Source organism: Diorhabda carinulata, chromosome 10, assembly GCF_026250575.1.
Source record: "Diorhabda carinulata isolate Delta chromosome 10, icDioCari1.1, whole genome shotgun sequence".
In the NCBI taxonomy this organism is placed as follows: Eukaryota; Metazoa; Arthropoda; class Insecta; order Coleoptera; family Chrysomelidae; genus Diorhabda; species Diorhabda carinulata.
Window position 1 is genome coordinate 16,644,590 of NC_079469.1, and position 20,943 is coordinate 16,665,532.

At 30.1% G+C, this 20,943-nt stretch overlaps 1 protein-coding gene and 1 long non-coding RNA gene across 13 annotated transcripts; one reads left to right on the forward strand and one right to left on the reverse strand.

Moving 5' to 3' along the window:
• Positions 1-491: 491 nt before the first annotated feature.
• Positions 492-15,088, reverse strand: LOC130898867 (uncharacterized). Of its 11 annotated transcripts, none has more exons than XM_057808435.1 (11): positions 14,904-15,087; positions 14,091-14,233; positions 13,012-14,018; positions 12,283-12,443; positions 6,596-6,795; positions 6,173-6,485; positions 4,892-5,090; positions 3,519-3,618; positions 2,325-2,426; positions 1,430-1,585; positions 492-852 (listed from the first exon to the last, which is right to left on the reverse strand). In XM_057808435.1, exons 4-11 carry the CDS (start codon positions 12,287-12,289, stop codon positions 802-804), a joined length of 1,128 nt encoding a protein of 375 aa, XP_057664418.1. In that variant the 5' UTR covers positions 12,290-12,443; positions 13,012-14,018; positions 14,091-14,233; positions 14,904-15,087; the 3' UTR covers positions 492-801. The 11 variants fall into 11 exon arrangements, with proteins under 11 accessions (XP_057664418.1, XP_057664424.1, XP_057664423.1 ...); XM_057808441.1 differs by having other exon boundaries at positions 13,012-14,011; positions 14,904-15,086; XM_057808440.1 differs by having other exon boundaries at positions 14,650-15,086.
• A 34-nt stretch (positions 15,089-15,122) lies between these two features.
• Positions 15,123-19,167, forward strand: LOC130898868 (uncharacterized). Of its 2 annotated transcripts, XR_009059946.1 has the most exons (4): positions 15,123-15,312; positions 15,507-15,665; positions 15,716-15,928; positions 16,291-19,167. It is a non-coding gene; the product is annotated as an uncharacterized LOC130898868 (long non-coding RNA). The 2 variants fall into 2 exon arrangements; XR_009059945.1 differs by having other exon boundaries at positions 15,123-15,665.
• Positions 19,168-20,943: the final 1,776 nt, after the last annotated feature.

The window sequence follows — 20,943 nt, forward strand, 5'->3', positions numbered from 1 at the left end:
ACGAATCCTTTCTTGAAACTTTTCTATAAAACACTTTTATTAATTACAACTTTCACAAGAAAATCAGAAGTATACACGATTAACAATATAACAAAACTTAGACTAAAATCAGACTAAGTTGTATAATTTTGATTTGGTTAATTTATATGAAAAAATCTATGTTTCGTCGATCGTTATATATCAGGATATTCCTTTTTTTTTTTCATCTCCTACACTATTCTTAGTAAAATATTATTTTGCTCCTCCGAGGGAAAAGAATTCGAAAATACGATATTGATAATTTTTTTTTTACTCATTATCCTCTACTTTACATTCAAAATTCCATATCGAAGTTGGTTATTTTTGCCTTTTAATGAAAATAAGTAAATTATGATACTGCTATTTTTATATTTATGTACAATTATTAAGTAAAGAAATATAAGTAATACATCCAACGACAATCTGTTCAAATGAAGAAAAATATTGGAAAGGGAAATAATTATAGAAAGAAATTCGAATAGACATTTAATTCTAATTGAAGTGCAGTTACAATTATTTCATATAATAATATACTGAGTGAAAACTTCAGAGTTAAAGGCATCTAATCTATGATTTTTTTCAACATTCAGAGTTAAAAGCATCTAATTTTTGGAAATAAAAATTTTTATTTAGATATAGTTCGTATTATGAGAATAGCTTCACCTAATTGACGTATCTATTTCACAAAATATGACCAAGTATAATTTTAATTTCCAAATATTCATATTTAGGACAAATATTTATTGTTCCCGACATCATGTATGCTTCAGATGTTGAAACAGTTCATTTAAGCTCGGAGAGAACAGCCGCCACACTGTAGGCCGCTTTGGCTAACTACAACAAATACAATTATGATTATTAATATTTTAGAAGGATCCGAATTCCATTTATGTGAGCGTCATCTAAAGACAAACTATAGTTCTTCCAATACTAATTGCAGAATACATTTATATGAGAAACAATCAATATTTCACAAATACGCGTGGCACTCATAACAAATTAAGAAATTAAAAATAATGTTTACTCCCCGTATAATAATCGGTAAACATCTAACAAACCGTCAGTGTACGTGGACTTGTTGAATGTTGAAATTTTCTTTTGCACTACCCCATACACATTCAGGAACTTTTGGAAACTCATCTTATTCTTTATCCCACGATAATTCAAAATCCAATCCAACTTATTTAGTTTATCCTCCTCCCGATTGAAACGAACAATATTCACTAGTGTTTTTATGACACATGTAGATTTATCAGTACATCAATTATAAGAACAAGGAATAGATTAACACGAGAGAAGTTTCTTTAGCGTCTGCACCATAGGTGGAAATTGTGTATATAGAGGTCGTAATATTTGGTGTCGATTTGTTTTTGGTTTAACTATTGCCAAAGTATTAATAATAAGAGCTCACCTGTGTTAAAAATAAATGGTTTGTAGAGATTAAATTGTAAAATGATATCTCCCAAGGGTCCATTATATTGGTTATTATTATTAATAATGTTTTCCTGTTTTTTGTATTCCAATCGGTCCAAGGACTCTCGTATAATATGTCTCGTAGTTTTATTGACTAAAAAATAATTGTGAGATCCAAGATCTGCTTGACTATTTTATTATATATATATATTTGGCAGTATTTATTAGATCAGTCATTCGTCAGCCATTTTCCCTCATGTCAGTAACTAGTAAGAAAAAATAATGGAAGTTGTATAAGGACTGTAGCGGCTGAGGTACCGAATAATAAATTTTTTTACAGTCATACCCAACATCCTTTCAAATCAAATGTGAGGGGAGCATTTTATAAAGATTGTACTGTTGGACGGCAAACATCATGGTTTATTTATCACCATAAGTTATCTAATGTCTTCTACCACCAGACTCATTTGTTACACCTGTAGTTTCAATTTAACGCTGAAGCAATTTGTGACTGACTACCACAAATATGCTACCCAAAATCAACAAACCAAAAATATATCCCAAACGATTCAGAAAAATTTCCCACCTATTTCAATTCCTCAAAGATAGAGAAATAATATATTGGAACTGCTCTTGCGCAAGTAGTGACTGAGAATTTTAAAAATTAATGAACATATTATAGTATGAGATAAATGTGAATGGAAATTGGAGAAATTACAAAAAGAAAACCATCAGAGAGCCCTAGGATACGCATAACATCATCAAAATGCCAAACTTTTTCCTGTATATCGAGCGCTTCTAGTAAACTGGTTCTCTGAATTGGATATAATTGAGGAATATCAATATTGTACTGACACACTACTCATTCCATCTACGACTATATTTATAATTACCTGATCTGAGATAGCTTGACCACTGATGTTCAATAATACCGAAATCAAAATGAAAGTTACAATCACCAAATGCATTTTGAAGGATTTTGATTGATGGGTATTCTGAAAAAACATAACAATCAACGTTCACCATTGATAAGTATTGGTTGGTATAGGTAATAGATAGTTGGCATGGAAAAGTTTACTTTGGTACTTAGAAGAACGTTCAAAAAATTTGTTGAAAATCTTCCATTTTGTGTTATAATCAAACGTGCTTTTTCTCATTAACCTTAAATATAAAAACTGTAGTAGATCAATATCCATTATGACTTATAATGGATATTGAAATACCAGCTGTCTACAATTATATCAGAGCAGATATTCTTGAATTAAAACTACTCCATTTTTGTCAATATGCAAATATGCAATAGGCAAATCTACAATAAAAGCAAACGTTGTATGTACTTTCTTACACGACCTAAAAGGGGCCTTAACAATACTCCACATCAAAACAGTATTAGACACGAGGGGAGTCCAAAGGACAACCTCCAGATAAATTATACAACTACTGTATACTAAAACATTACAAATAAAAGTATGGCATAATTATTTAATACAAACAAGTGAAATGATCGCGGCACGAAAAATAAAATTACCCTGCAATTGATTCCGGGACACACCGGGATGGAAGGAAACGAAATAACTGACATACTCGCTAAAGCAAGGACGAACCCTTCATAGGACCTGAAGTATAAGCTTCAGAACAATAGAAATAGCGTTAGAAAAAAAGATAGATAAGAACAAAACAAATTACTGGGACAATCTACAGTGATTAAGATAGGCAAAGAGTCTCCTTGGAAACTATAACCAGAGAAAATCTGCTGAATGTATTAACATAAGTAAGAACAATCTACAAATACTAACAAGAATCCTATCGGGACACCGTCAGCTCAATGGACACCCGAAGACGCGAATAATGCAGCGTGCAGAGGAGAAAACCTTTATCTACATTCTCTCGAAGTTTGAGACATTACGGAACTCCATAGAACTGCACTTGGGAGCGTATGAAATAGAAAACGAAGATTTATAATTGTTACTTAATCGAACTGTGAAATAGAGAGTTACCTATTACTTTTAATATCATTTACTACACCCTTCCATAACTTAATAATATTACTTATTTATATTATAACTTTCATTCATTTTAAAACTTACGTTTCTTATATGGTAAATACACATTATTAAAGTCATTGCTCCTGTTGTACTCAATAAAATTATAGTGACTTTCTGAAACGTCTTGATACTGTCGACTGCTCTGAAAATTATGAATTATTCAAGCATGGATAACAATCTCAACAAAAAATAACTTATAAGCTTAGTTTAACGTATTTTTATGACTAATTCACTCAAATTCATATTTTTTGGAAATCCATCGCACTTCAAAAAATATTCCTTGATATTCCACTTTACGTATTGGTATCTATTTTCCCTCATATATGTTTTCCCTAGTACTGTACTGGACAAAGTCAAAGAGTAGCCAAATACTTTATCTGTTGCTAATGTTCTTTCACAGCTACTGTACTTTGATTATATTATCGTTTTTTGATGTTTCATATACGCATTTGTTGCCTTTTAGTAAGTTGACCTTAGGACTGTTCGAAACTGTAACCCAAGTTCAGGTAAATGAGGATCCTAGATCACAGTTTCCGAACGTCATGTTCAATTTTCAGTGGAAATTTCAAATCTGAAACATTATGTACTTGAACTTTTGTGAGTTAATTCTTCCATGATATTTATTCAGTATATTCATCCACCGGTCTACTAGTATAGAAAAAATTATAACATATGATTACGAGGCGATTTACTCGATCAGTTTCCGAATAACAATGAACGTGATCCGGGTTAGTTTCCGAAAATTTAAATCATGATCGGGTTAACCTGATCAATGTTTCCGAAAAGTCTCCTTTTCATCTCTTTCGATTGGTTTCGAGGCCTCATTCTACCCTTTCTTTGAAATTCTCTAATGAAAATTTGGATAAAAGAGAAGATAATTAGCTAATTATAGGTAACAATGTGGATAGTCTCACTACTGGCACCTCTTTTATGAAGAGATAGACTAAAACTTGAGAAATGGAAAATACGCGGAATTTTAATTTTTTTACATTTTACCTTAAAACACCAATATTTTCTTCGTTTTAAGAATCGGCCCTTCTGGATGGTATGTCCTGAGAGAATTGTGAAGCCCCCAATTGGAAAAAAGTAAAAAGAAATTGTACACAAACTTTGTGTTGAATTGAAAGTGAAAAAAAGGTTTTCATGCATCTCCAAAATATCTCTCAAATACAGAATTTCTAGCAGTATATAATTTGTTTCGATGTCTTTATCGTAACTTCTTCTATGTTGAAATATGTCATATATCATCGAACTCTTAAGCCACTAATCGTAGTGTTCCCGACTAGAATGCTAATAAAGTATATCTTCCTCCTTTCATCGTAAATCATATTTGAAATTTTTTATGACCAAATTGGTATAATATGTTCCCACTCATTCCCATTGCTATAATACTTCATTGCTAACAATTTACTAACCTTTTAAAACACAAACGATATTTGACAACATTTAAAAGATGTTCGTGAATTAGTTCTTGATCTCTTCCATTCTTCGTATGTATATTCAATTTCTTGTGTAAATTTTGTATAACATACTCATTGAGCCACATCAATTGTAATTGTATGTGAAATGTGAAATAAATGAAAAACAGCACTGGCTGAACGATTGCTAAACCAGCTAAAATAAAATTTATTATTACAGTAACTGGGAATAATTATTTTGTGGTATATGCAATAATTAGATAAACCATCGTTCCTAACAGCAATTACACAGGGCAAGTATGATAGCAAGTAGGGCTCCCGCTGACAAGACTAAGTTCAATTAGGCAACATGTGCTGTTGAATTTGAAGATGAAGGACTATTGTAATTATACGTAATCGGAAGAAGTGTGTGAGCTCGATAAAAAATAAAGTAGACTGCAAAAATAAAATCAATTGAAGATGTTCATAGTTCAAAGGGAAAAATACTGTTTCACTCATCTACCATGTCTCCCTGTGACTACTGGCTATTCGCTGATCTCAAAAAATGGTCGCAGGTAAGAAATTCAGCTCAAATGAAAAAGCCATTTCTGGAACTGTTTATAACAGCGAAATTAAATTTTCTAAAAGCACCACCAAAAGTGATATTAAGATACATGCACTGTCAAATGTTACACCAAGTTATTTCAATATTATGCACCTTTCATTATTGCAACTATACCAATTAAAGGGGATTAAGTCTAAGTTAGTTTAGATGAGGTACGCCAATTTGATGTGATGCGAAATAGTAAGGTACATTTTTTCACTTCCCAAGAGTAAATTAATTTTTACTTATTAATACTGACTGTAGAAGGATGTCTCACGTCACGTGCTCAATTTCAAGATAAAGATATTAAGAAAAATACTAACGCGATACAAACACTGAATCATGACAATGTTTCAATATTATTTTTTGTTCAGTAGAAACAAAGAATCAGTTTAGTCAATGTTGCATAGCTTCATCAAAAGAAAATCTTGACCCAAAATACATTATATTGTCAGGGTTGATATTGTGGATATCAGGGAAAAATTGAGCCAAATTAATTCATGTATTCTTTTCATAAACAAAGTTATCCACTTGTTTTGTCATTTCACCATCATACTTCATCGAATTTGAACTTTATGTCCGTATTCATAAACCGGGAGGTGTTTAATTGAGCAATAGACATAAAATCATAACCAAAATGAATAGCATTATTACTTATATGAATATAAGTGGAAATACATAATTTTAGTACTCACCTGCTATTAAACATGGAAATATCAGCAATATATAAATAAAACTGGGACCGTCGCCATAAAATCTCTTAACAGTATAAAATGTGAAATTTTCGAATCCATCATCAATGAGTAAAGGTAAACATGAAAGATGAACGCATACGCTTAATATTGATATCACTACCGATAAAGTATTATACATTCTTGCCTTTTTCAAAATTTTCATCTTAAATGCTGTACTTTGCGTTTCCAGGACTTTTGAAATATTATACAAAGTTGATGTAACTATTTCCGATTTTGACATAAAGTTTGCTGAAATAATAAGACCAGCACATCCCTGAAATTATTATTGAATATCAAAAATTTGCAAGACAAGAAATGATTGTTGAGGAATTTGATCGGAAATTTGCAATCTTATTCATAATTGAGAGTGTAAAATATACTTACTGACTGTAAAAAGCAGTATGGCGTGAAGTACTCTATGAAAATGTCTAGGTTTGTGCCATTTGCTAATAGATATAGTCCAGGAAGCAAAAAAGCTATTTCAATTAGGACAAAAATGGATAAGTACATATATTCTATTATCCAAAAATTATTTTTATTTTGTCCTAATGTTTCTAGTTTTAACATCAACTTAACAGGGTCATCTGAAAAATGGTGATATGATTAATACGAATCAGGCAGAATTTTATGTCATAGAAAAGATAAAGGATCTCGATTTCTTATACAATTAACACAATACAACAAAGTAAATTACAAACATAGCAAAATATTTTTCTTAGACGAGAAAACAGATACTTGTTTTCTTGCTGATTTTTGGTTTCTAAGGATATTGGGCGGAAATAGTCTTATGCCGAAAGGTAGGTGGGCCTTCGCCGCCGTGGCTCTGACCTGGAGTCATTTTTGCTCCTCTAGGCGTGAGCCGGGGGCTGCGATAAACCCTTTCACTCATGGTTTTTAAATTGAATTTATTGGAAATATATGAAACAAAATTGTTGTATAAATTTTGGTACTTAAGAGGATTAATTTATTTTATTTTACATTAACAAACAATTTTTGGAGTGAAACTTTTTACGAGACAGTACATGAGTCTTGGTATGTGAATTAACTCGTAGAGCTAACGATTTTGTTCAAGCGGTATTCATTTTATTTCTCATAAAAATTGGGATTAGTTCAGATTCGTAAAAAATATCAGAAATTACTGTCAAACCGTCAACGATTTTACTAAACGTGATTTACGATATAAATTGGAAACAGGAATAAAAATATTAGATTTTCTGATATGACAATTTCAAGTGATCATTATTTATATTAGAATGAAAACTCAATTTGATATAAAAGATAATTTGTTTAGGAATGTTTATATGATTAATAGCTATAGAACTTTATCATGAATATATTGCTGAAGTGATCAAATATCGTTTTGAACATAATCAATAACGTTTAATCAAATAAATTATTCAGTAACTTCAACAAATACAACAACAAAGCTCACTTCACGTACAAATTAGACGCAAAAAAAATAAATGATTTAAAGGGTGATTCATTCAGGATGAACTCTGAACTTCTTATCATCCCTATGTAATTTTTTGTGCAATTTAAGCTAATTATGGACCATAATGATATTGCAATGACCTTTTTTTATTCATGGTAAACATTGATATTTTTTTTTTTTGCAATATTTGTGTGAGATATATTGAGTTGATACGTGATATTTTGAATTTTTTTATATAAGAACTATAATATCCTAAATGGATCACTTTTTATATCAATAATTTTTTTTGCTTAGATTGTTCTTATAGTGGAGTTTATTGTTATAATTCTAAAAGTCAATGAATAATTAATTTGACGTTATCAATTATTTTTTGAACGATTTTTGATTACTTCAGGAATATAATAAATTCAGGAAACATTTTTTTAACTATTGATCTTATAGAAACTCCTTGACAAAGTATCTTTTTTAACTAATTGAGTTTTTATCCAATTTATATGGGTAGTTATAATCGTTATATCTAAAACATTGTTTTACGAGGTATTTTCACTATGTAGCTGCGTATCTTTCAGTGACAACTCTACGATCACAGTTCTAAGCAAGTGTGGTAGTTACTTCTCAAGCAGAAGAAATTTACGTCATCTTCAAATCGCTACTATTGATGTGCTCCACCAGAGATGTAATTTGTTTTTCAATAGCAAAGAAAGTTAAGTCGGCAAATCCTCAAGGTAAACAGACAAAATACTATGAATGTTGCAATAATTGGAAATTCGTCTTAAGTTACTAACGAGCTCGTTTGAAGAGGAGCTTAAACAACATTGTAAGTTTATAATTATTGCTCTGCTATTCAAACAAGAGGTCTATCGGGACACTGTCGCCTCAACAAACAACTGAAGACGCTAAGCCTAGCAGATAATGTGGCGTGCAGATTTCGTTGCACAGAGGACGAAACCTCTATCCATTCTCTCAAAATACTAAATAACTCCAGAGCACTACACTTGGGTGCGTATGAAAGAGAAGACAAAGATCTCTGGCAATTAAAGCCATCCCACATTCTTGACTTTTTAAATGGAGTGGTATTGATCGATCATCTGTAAGCACAGGGTTCTCCAGTATCACAGCAAGATGAAACTTCCCGTTTTTTGCATTTTTTGAGAAAATTTACCATAGTAATGTATATTTTCTCACACGATCAAAAAGTGACGACCAAAAAGCCTACCGACTTTAATTTGAAGATTTGACGTGGAGATCGGCAGTAAAGTGGAACATTAATACCGATTGATCGATAGAATACGACAGTGAAATCGCTTTTCATTGCCTAAGCACTGAAGTAACTGAACTGTCATCCGTTTCATGTTCGACTGCAATAAATTACACGTCAACCAGCTCACAACCTTCTAATATAAGAAGAAATTCGATTTGCATTCTGATTTTTGGAAAATAATCACATTATTCAGATATGTAACTAAACGCGGCACTCGTGACCTATTCAGCTAGCCTCAATTCCAAGTTTTTTTGAATCTAGGCGATTTCTAAAAAAATATAATATGTAATGCAGTACGTAAAACGTTTCGTTTTGTCTCACTAACTTAAACATAATTATTGATGATACTTGATTGGTGTAACACTATTTGAGACTATTTTGCCTTGTATTGAAAAGCATAGACAAAATTTGCTTACACAGACATTGCTACTTAAGTTTTGAGATATGGCAATATTGACGTGATTATATCAAATTTGACATTACCATCATAAATTTTTAATGGTGAACGTACTCAAAACGTGTTGACATACGAGTGCTATTTGAGATATTTAAAACATTCATCTTGGTCAAAAAATAGAATCAAATCGCATTTTCGTGCGATTATTTTATTCGACTTTAAATTTTTATTAAACCAACAGCAGTTTGTCGATTAACTTGCTTCGACTTTTGGTGATAAAGCAACTCTTCGATCCACCGTGTTTCGTTGGTTTTCAGAATTCAATCGTGGTCACCGTGAGATTGAGACATTAGATCTACTCGCATACATCCAATATTGCATGATATTCGGCTGCTAGGAAAATATGTTCGGGTTAGGTTGGATACCGCATAACTTGTCAATCACTTAAAAAAAAGCTCATATCGATTGGTGCAAAGAAATGCTGAAAAAACTTAATTGCAGTGCTTCAAAAGACATCCTTAATATCGTGATAAGCAACAAATTATGAATTTATGCATATGAACCTTGAACTAAACAACAATCGACTGTATGGGTTTCTCAAGAAGAGCCAAATCCAAAAAAAATTTGTTCGCGTACGAAGCACTTCGAAGCAAATGGTCACCTGTTTTTTCGGAATAATTGGGCCACCGAGCAAGTAGAATGCTCAATCCTTAATGGTATACCAGCGTTTGTTTGCCAGAAGTATTCGATATCAGTAAAACCAACCGCAGAAAACAAATCATTCTTCACCTCGACAAAGCGATCTCTCATAAATCAGTTCATACAAAAACGTTTTTGAAAAGAGAAACCAAGGAATTGATGGGTCATCCGTCATACAATTCATGTTTGGCATCAACTGATTTCTTTTTATTTCCGTAGATCAAACATTGCTAGTTCAACGTTTTTCTACACCCAAAGAAGAGGTTGATGAGTTCAAATCACATGCTTTGTAGTCCCTTAAATCAGAATCCAAAAATATTTCGAAAATTTGTTCAAACATATGCAAAAGTGTATTTATCTTAATGGAAAGTATTTTGAAAAATAATGAAGCCATATCCAATTATAAATATTTTTTTGGTCCGTCTCAAAACCTAAGTAGCAACTCTCGTATTTATTGTTACTTTTTCATTTAAGTAAAGTAATTTTCTCAACGACTTAATGTTCATATATCAGGTGAAGCGATTTATGCTATGTTGCTGTTAATAAAGATTTTTTTCAAAATCTCCAATTTGAACTATACACCATAAAGTATAGATACAAGGAGTCCGAACGTAATGTTGGAAGAACTGCATCAATTTAGGGATCAGATATGTCGCCGCTACTTCAATAAGGGATACAACATTTTTTAATAAAAATAATTTGAACAAAATGAATTAATATTATATATTTTATTCAATTTATTTCTACATTGACGAGCCAGGTTAGTCAGTCCGTAGTTACATACATACAAAAGATAACCAAGTTACGAGAAAATGTAGAACGTTATTTGACAAGAATTTTGTTGATTAGGTTGACAAATTTGTTGCTAACATATGAGTAAAAATCTGACGTGCCTTACATCAGGAGGTCTAATATTTCTATACTTTTTGAGAAGGTCAACAAGATTGACACAAGCAATATTTCCAACAGTGGCCACAAATTCGCGAGTAATTTGTGTTTTGCTTTCTGGAATTGTAATTTTAAAAAAGGTACCTACCTACATCAAATACGACTCCTTCTCGTAGGAAAGTCAGTTCAGCCTTCCTGCAGGCTCTCGAAATCCCTATTATCATTGCGACCCAATAAATAAATTCATTAAATAATAAATTGTAAACATATCGTAAACTGAGTTGTACTTTTGCAAATAGAAATATTTCGTATCATTGTATCATGCTGACCAACCATTTTGCGCAAGGTGAGTTCAGATCTCAACATTGAATATGTAGTCCACAAAGTCGACGTCTTCAATGCTTTCACATTCTCAAAATAAACAAGTAGTATCTTTCCGTTGATGCTCTTTATATTTTTCAAATTGCACCATTTTTTGAATTTGTGGTAGGTCAGGGTGTAATTTTTCAGCTACTAAACTACCCACTACACCATTTGCAGTGACTCTCTTACTTCAAATGAAGTGCCTAATTTGCTATTTGAAGACATTTCAAGTAATTACTTCTGACCTGTTTTGACTTATTGAACTTTTATTCACTCACCGTAAAGTTACTTGCTTCAGGTGAGATAGACAATCTCATGTTCGTATTTTCAAATGTTAATGCAGCTCACAAAATATGCAGTCATTCATTAAAACTTTCTACACATATTCGAAAATATTGGAAAATTCCTTTGTTGCAATTTATGGAACATAATGTAAAATTTTCCGCTTATTAACCTGTCACTCCTAAGGGGATGTTCATATTATTCTTTTCGCCATATTTTCTGTTACATCGTAAGAATTTGTAAATAATGACTGTCTCTCCCAAATCCACATCGATAAATGACTCTTGTATTTCAAAAATATTTACTGGCTATTATTCACCGTGAGCGCATTCCGATTCTAAGAAACGACAAAAAGTGACAAAAACTTTATTTGCACATTGATAAAAGACATTAATGCGCTCAGAAGTTCATTCTATTTACATTTTGTCACCTTCTGTACGTTTGTCTGTTCGCAATATCTTTATAAAATGGTATTACATAATAGGAAAGTAATAGAAGGTGGGCTTAATAATTAATATTAATGGTTTATTGCAAGCAATTTTATCAGCAACATAATGATTCTAACCAAATTTTAATATTATATTTGTTGAAATTTAATAATAGATACGCAAAAATGATCTCGAAAGCCTTTCGGGGATCGCGATCCACAAGGATTGTACAGCCTTATAATCTATGTGTAATTATATAAATAACGTTATCATCGATTGAACTAAAAAGCAAAAGGATTGAATGATGAATATTAAACTCACCCCTCATGTCGAAGCAATTGATATATCGGACTGACAACTGAGAAGTTTCCAATAGAAATGGAGATATTCATTCCTCCGAGCCTGGTCATCATCGCTTCTAATATTTCTTTATTCATTAACGATCGACATATAGAAGAATATTAAATTGACTTTTTCTTTAACTAGGAAAAAAAGATTTTTTTGTCATTTTTATAACCAACCTTATAAAAATGACAAAAAAATTTTTTGTCTCCGATTTCGCTCGAATTTTGCACGGTGCGGTATTTTGGTATGAGAATCCCAGAAAAGCTATCAGTGTTTGCTTTGAAATTTTTTATTTTTGTTTACAAATTTGTTATTGTTACATATTTAAGGAATAATAAAATTTTTTATGAAAACTTACAACTAAAATAATAAAAGAATATTAAAAAGCGTTAAATTCTACAAAAAAAAAGTTACTCTTGTTTGATTCGTGTAACTCAATCGGTTATCGAGTTATTTGCTTCTAAAAAGTTCAATAAATTTCAATTTTTTCATAAAAAAATTTTATTATTCCTTAAATATGTAACAATAACAAATTTGTAAACAAAAATAAAAAACTTCAAAGCAAAAACTGATAGCTTTACTGGGATCCTCATACCAAAATACCGCCCCGTGTAAAATTCGAGCGAAATCGGAGACAAAAGATTTTTTTGACATTTTTATAACCAAGGAGTTGTTAACTTTTGAAAATTTGAAAAAATAGCATACTTCGAAAGTATCGGAAAAAACGCGTGGTTACATGTATCATCTCATGGAGATTCCGAAAATCACATCAGATTTCGAATTTGTGGAACAATTTTCGTGAAAATCCAATTTTCACGACTATTCTCCACTTTTCCCCCCTTAATGATTTTTTTCGGAGAAACTAACTTTTCTGGTATCCTCATATCAAAATACCCACTCGTGCAAAATTCTAGCGAAATCGGAGACAAAAGATTTTTTTGTCATTTTTATTTCTTTGAAAATTTGAGCTATCAGTTTCTCCGAAAAAAAAATCATTAAGGGGGGAAAAGTGGAGAAACGTCGTGAAAATTTGATTTTCACGAAAGTTGTTGTTCATGGAGATTCCGAAAATCACATCAGTTTTCGAATTTGGGCAATGGTTTTCGTATAAATCCAATTTTCTCCTCTTGATTCACCCACCGCCATCTGCCGGATAAGACACAAACTTTCCTCTCTACTATATAGTGATAACTGTGGTTCGGACATCCTCGCACAGAGGACGCACGTGTTTTGTAGCGCCTGTCATATCCGCAACCCGTTATACGACTCATAGATAAAATAACAACCAGTTCTAAGCATTGTGTATGATTGGTTTCCTCTCCTTAAGGGTGATACTAAATCAATTATATACAAATTTGATATTTAAAAAAAAACACATCAGAAAAAGGAAAGTATCGAAAAAACAATTGGTATCATGCATTTTCTCATGGAGATTCCGAAAATCACACATTTTCCTGTTTAATTTTTACTGAAAGTGTTTTTGTAGCGCCTGTCATATCCGCAACCAGTTATACGACTCGCTTTTGATTCTCAATTCCCGATCACAAGTTTCACATTTTCTGGAGATCTAATTGTATGGCATCTTTGAAATTGACATAGCTAAATCCTTTTCCCATACTGGTACGAGGGTCTCTGGCAATTCTAACAGATGATTCTATCAAACCACAAGGTTCAAATAATTTCCATAACTGCTCTTCTTCAGCTCCTTAAATCTCAAATGAATAATAAATATAATTAATACTTATTGAATATTCAAAAATATGTATGACATTAAAAAAACTTACAGAAATTCAAATTTCCAACAAATATTGCCTTGCACTCATTATTTTTTGTAGTAGATCCACACCAACAAACACACAAATACTTTTCTTTGAAAACATTACCATTTTGTTGTACCGCATTTTGAGCATCTTCTTGTTTGACAAATCTGTAAAAAATGAAGGTAAAAAATGCCAATACTAATGAGAAAATATTAAAGCAATCAATAATAAAATTTAATATGAATTTTCATTAGTTACCTATGTTGAATCTGTTAATTAATAAATTTAGATAGCATTTGAAATAATATATCTGATTTGGAAATTAAATATTACCTTATAAAACAAAAGATAGATACACACTCTTTTTTGATGGCAGCCACTTTGGGTATTTATGGATCACAACAGGTTACCTTTAAACCTTAATGTTTCCTCAATTGGTCCATATTTATATTTTTAAAATACTTTTGATATTTTTCTTTTTTAAAATTTATAGAAACATTTCACTATCAACTATACTATTTACAACACTGTTTGTTAATAATTTATCTTTCTTTGCCTTCATTATTTTCAGACTTTTCTTTACCTTATTTTTTTTGGACTTGGTTCTGTAGTATCCTTATCCTTATTTAATTGTTCTTTTTCACCATCAAAGTGCTGCCATCCATCATTTGATACTTTTTTTTTATTTTTCATTTTATTATAAATTATTGATGAAATATTATCTACATTCTCTCCTTGTTGATTATCACTCATACCATTTTTTTCTTTGCGTTTTTTGTTCCTCTTTTGTTTTCAAAATAGATTCCGAGCTACTCACTTCATTATTGTGTTAATTACCTTGTTTCTTTTCGTTTAGTTTGACTGAAATTCTCTTGACTTTAATTTTATCATCAATGTTATTAAATCAGGTATACTTCCTACAGTATAATCCATCACAAAATATGTAATTATTTTGAGTTTACACAAGAGAAAACGGAGAGAGCTTAACTTTTTGAACTAAGCAATTCTTCTTTTTTCCTCAATATTAAATTCTTCTTTTTCGATCGGATATATAGTCTTCTTTTTTATTTAAATAAAATATTGGTTAGATGTTCATCTGCTAAGTATTAATTAACCTCAATGGAATAATTATCTAAATATAAATGAAATTATTTCAAATATTAAGATTTGCAGGCGAGAATTCAATATTTTGGAGCTATCTCCATTAAATATGTTTAATTTTCGAATAGAACAAGATTATATTAAGGTTAGGTTCATTTTTGGAATTAGGGTTTGTTATTGGGCTATAACAATAACTCTGTACTATTTATGACTTATAAGTATAATTTTAATTCTTGTATTATTCATCATTAACAATAAATTCGTAGTAGTACATGTAAATCATATTTTTCATATCTATGTAAACATAATTTGATTATATTTTCATATTTTAACGGGAAGGAAAAGCAATGCTTAAAATCAAACTAAGATATATTTTATATGGGAAATTTGAAGATTTGCACTCAAAACGTGTCTACAAATTTGTCATTATTATTTGATAGAATGTATAATGAAAAAAGTTGATGGGGACAGTTGCAAGTTAAACATCAAATTTACCAGGTATTAAATTATTTAATCAAATTCAAATTAGGATAACGATCATTCTGCAGGTTAAAGTTTATTCTGGAACAGCACATTTAAAGGACCTAGAGCAACTGTTTCAGGCAAATTAAAGTTATTGATCAAGTTATAGAAGACACTTCAATGTTACCATCGATGAACATGAAGTCTGAGAAGTCTCGGCTGGATCCATCTTGAATCGCAATACATTTGAAAACAAATATGAAACTTGAGCTGACAACTCTTAAATTGAAAAAAGGGGGGTATGTATTTGAATGTCTCAAATTTCATCAATATATTACTTTTCTAATTTATTCGATGTTGCATTGAACTTTGAAAAATTCTTTTTGTATATTCATATATTTGGCAATCGTTGTATGATAGTTAGAATAATAAATCTCCATGTATTTGGTACAAATGAAAACAGAACTTGATTCGTTATATTTTTTTTTTTTTGAAAATGTTTAAAGCAAAGATGTATCCTAGATTTGCTTTTTTTATCAATAAATTTCTTATGCAAGTTATCAGTTTTATTATATTTCAACTGCTGTCATGAATGTTTTTGAACTCTTAAAAGTTGATCATATATCTGCCTGTTTAAATTTTTGTCCTTTATCAATTTCAGATTTGAAGAGTACCTTATGCCTCCAATGTAAAAGCAGCCAACGTTTCCGTATGAAAGTGTTATCAAAGATAAGGATGGAAAGGGTGAATTTCATTATATTCAATATCCTGATGTTTCTTTTTTTGAAAAAATAAATAAAGTATTAAAAATGAATACACCAAACCAAGTGACATTTATAAGTTGGAATATCATTTTTATATAGAAGTTCCAAAACTGTAGCATCTTATTAGTAGTTTTACATAAATGAAAGTGTGTTAATAATTCGAAAATTATACCAACATTTTAATCAACTATTAAATTATCAGGAGATAAAGCATGGTGGAATGTGAGTATGGATTAGATTTTCTGATTCATTTAGTATCAAACTGAAAACAAAATTTCAAAATGGAAGATGCCGTTTGTGCAATTTATGGGAGTGACATCTTCGTGCATTGCTTACTTGTGATGGACTGTTATGAATTTCACTCAAGTGAAATCAACATATATTTGTTAGAGTTCAGCCTTGATTTGGATCCAGTAGAGCAGCACCTCTGGGTTGTTGTGAAAATATTAGTTTTGTATCTTTATCCTTTTCCAACGAGCCTCCTGAAGTTGGAGGTTCTTATTTTCTTTTAAAGGGGAAAACATCACTTAAACAACCATCCAAAACTCACTAATCCTTTTAGAACAAATACAAATCACGTTACTGAAGTTAATTTTTTTTGATAATAAGAAATTTTTTTATTTTTATAATTTTATTTAATGGTCAAATCTATAATTCTGAAAGTTTAATTTAAAATGAATGTTTTGTGTGTGATTACCTTTGATCATATCACACGAATGGATAATTTTAAAGTACCGAAAAAGATATCAAGAGAGGGGTAAGGAGAAAAAAGAAAGAACAATGAAGAAATGGTGATAGAAGAGGTGAAGAAAGGTATAAGAAAGTTTGGGAGGAAGAGGCATTTGACAGGATCAAATGGAGAAAAGCGGCCTGTTTTATATTATATGGAGTGTCCCACATAACAACCGACTCATAGCAGAGGCGTATAGGGGTTGTCAAAAAAAGACGATTGGGGATCATTCATCTCTGTGTCTCCCCTATGACTATTCGAAATATAGGTTTTTATTGCAACTTAGAAAAGGAACTTACATTGTGGATGTACCTCGTATTAAGGAAATACTTAAATCACTTATTAAAACTTTTTATTCAAATTTTTCTAAAATTTTCGATCCGAATTATTGCATCAAATTTTGATGGAAATTATTTTTTTTTTGTTATTTATTGAGTGAGCAGAACTTTGATCAGTTGTTGGTTTTTGTACTTTTGGGAATTCTAGGAATATTTTATTGAGATTAATATAGTTACAGATATTAATTAATGATGAAAAATAGATTGAATTTATTTGTTAATAACTTTTTTAACATTTAGAAAGTTTTAACAAACATCCAATTAAACTTACAAGACAATGTTTTCGAAATCTTTAGGGATCTTTTGAAATATAAAGTTAAATTTGAATATTTTATTTGTTTGTTTTTAATCTCGATAGAATTGATTATGTTGTGATTAGAATTTTGTGTAAAAATTAGGGAAATGGAATGAAATATGAAATCGAAATATACAGGAAACAGTGTTAAAAAAATTATATCTTTCCTTTGTGGACAAAGATATGTGGGTTCAAATCATTTTACGTATCAGATTAACTCCCTAACTCCAAATCATAAACTTCAATAATATTTGTATAGTTAGTCAAATTACTTATAATTTTACCATCTTCAAACATTATTATTGAAAAGTAATGAACGCTCTGTATAATTAGTATCCAAGCAAGATTTATACTCAAAGATCGTAAAATTAAACCTCATTTTGAAAAATTTTCTGAATTGTTCCAAGCAATTACTCAAGGATTTTTATAATCTGAATGAATTCTTTTTTACTGATTAGTAATTTTAACCATCATATGTTCAGAAAAACAATGGTTATTCTATAAGAAATTGTTATGGTGTTTGTAGTGTGTTTATTTTAGAAATCTTTCCTTTACGTTATATTCTGTTATTGACCAATATTAGACACTTTTTTTTGTTGAAAGTATCCTTGGGTTGATATTCATATTTGAAAAACATCACGTCGGGTGCAGTTTTGGAACTCTTTTTATCAGTTTGTAGAATAGTTTGTTTACATTATATCGAGGGTTTAATATGGATAACGAAAATGACCTTGCAGCCCCTTTTTAGATGCCTTCATCTTTGTTGGAACAATTTCTTATTTACTTCACATTTCGAATTTATTTTTGATATTCATCAGAAAAATAACGTTAAATAGAATATTTTCTGATATCGTTTGTCTAATTTGGGGATGAGGCCACCCTACATTATGGGAAGTTTTAAAATCACAGAATTCTCGATATCAAGATAACAAAAATGTTTTGATTTGGTCTTTATACATATGCAGCAAATTTTTTGGAACTTAGAATAAATTTCAGTAACATTGTTTCAAATTCTACGATCCTTAATTAATATAAAAATTTTCATGTACCTGTAATCACTAATGAAAGTACTAATTCGAAAAACGAAAGTATATCGTAAAACATTAAAAGTATACAGATTCCCAAAAGGAAATTACTATTATTTGCTGCCCATAACCTCTACTTATATAGCCATTTAATAAAGAGTTATTGTGAATTGTAATAATTAAATCTATGCCATGTTTTATTGTATGTATTATATCTATTATCACTAATTATTTAAAACTTTCTTAGAATTATTATTAAAAATATATCTTGCTTTATATTGCTTTATTTATTTTATCTTTGAAAACACTATTTTATTCAATATGGAAATTATATAACAAAATATGTAATATTTAATTACTTATTATTTAATAAATCAAAACTTTACATCTTCTCAGTTCATTGACCCCTTTAGAATTTTTTGTGAATGTCTAGACTTGTTTTTGACTTGCGCACTGTGAATGTTGAAGTCACAAGCTTTAAACAATGCATTTAATTTTTTAGATAATGAAACTTTGACAGTATTACAAATTCGGGCAGACATATTTAATGCTAAATTTTCTATTCGTAAAATTTCGTGTAATTTTGTTTTCGATTGTGAAGTGAAAACTATTTTCTTATTGATATAGGTAAGATATAATTCTCTGTATGTAAAAATTAACGATATTTGTCCAATTAAAGTTTCCAGAAAAATGAACGATTTCAGTGTATTACATTTTATGGAATGCTAAGGTTTTATTATTATTTTTTTAATATTTTCAAAGTAATTAAAATTAAGCATATTCTTCAGATAATTTGAAGTTGTGTGAATCATTAATTTACTTATAAACATTAAACAAACGATAATCTAAAATATAGCATCAAAAAGTTCGTTTATCCTTGTCTGTCTGGACAGCATGTCGGCCATCTTTGTAGGTCGACGCAATTATTGCTCACGTCAAATCTTTTCAACTGTAATGTGTTTTTTCATATAAAAATATATATAGATATTAATATTAAAATACCTTATTTCGATTGTAGTACAAAATAGTTATTATTAGATAAATAAAATACAGAGATACCCGGATCTGTTTAATAACGACAAAAAAATCTTTCGATTTCTAGTTTTAAAAATGAGACTAATGTTGAAAATTTTTATTGGAAACTTTGGAAATTTCCAGTATATCGATAGAAAACAGTTTTTATTTTAAAATTTTCGTGAAACGGATTGAAAATAAACATTAAAAATGATTTGTTTTGGTGAAAATTATGGATACTCGGAACATTCTTAACTACCAAGATGATCATTTCCTCATTTGTGAACTGGTGAGTGATTTTTTATCTTATTAATTTGATTTTAAATTTACTACCTAAAATATTTCTTATCATTTGGTCTCAGATTATGGAGTGAAAACTATTTTCTTTTATATATCGGTAATATTTAATTACTTATTATTTAATAAATCAAAACATTATATCATCAAGTTCGTTAACCCCTTTTGAATGCTTTGTGAATGTCTACTCTTTTTTTTGACTGTGATTGTTGACGTCAATAACTCTAAACAATGCATTTAACTATTTAAATAATGAAATTTTGACATTGTTACTAATTCGGATTTACAGGGCCAAGAGAAATCTCGAAACAAAAATTCTCGTATATTTCAGCATTGAACTTCTAATTATTGTTCATACAAGGACACTCTGTATTCAAAGAGTGGTGCATTTCTATCAATTGAATTTCAGTTTCATCTTTATTTAATCAAATTATCTTTTTCTCTCGAGTATTTTCAATATCCATGTAAAATATAGCAATTTCAAAATTCATTTTGCTTATTGTAATTCGAAAAGAAATTAGTTTATATTTCATATCAATAGTTTGTAAAAATGTCGTAGGCTTATATAGTTATAGTCCATTACGACGCTTCGAAAAAATATTCTCACATCTGTGGACCAGATGTTTTATTGCTTGTTCTCGTTTTTATGGCTATATAGTAGGTAATGATATTGATTTTTCAAATAAGACCCTTTAAAAATGTACAGATAACACAATAATAAAGTAATAAATATTATGGGTTCGGGCGGTCTGAAAATCTATCATATTCGACAGGATTGATTATCAAATTTTGAGGAAATGCTGATATTTTTACCGTCTCTCCAAAATAATATAAGTCTCAAAAATTCTCTA

Bases quoted from the DNA above. Each gene is read 5' to 3' on its own strand.
- LOC130898867 (XM_057808437.1), bottom strand. The intron at 5,091-6,172 runs GTGAGTACTAAA...ATTTTATTTTAG, and splicing joins ATTTCCATGTTTAATAGCAG to CTGGTTTAGCAATCGTTCAG. The intron at 853-1,429 runs GTGAGCTCTTAT...TATTTGTTGTAG, and splicing joins ACCATTTATTTTTAACACAG to TTAGCCAAAGCGGCCTACAG.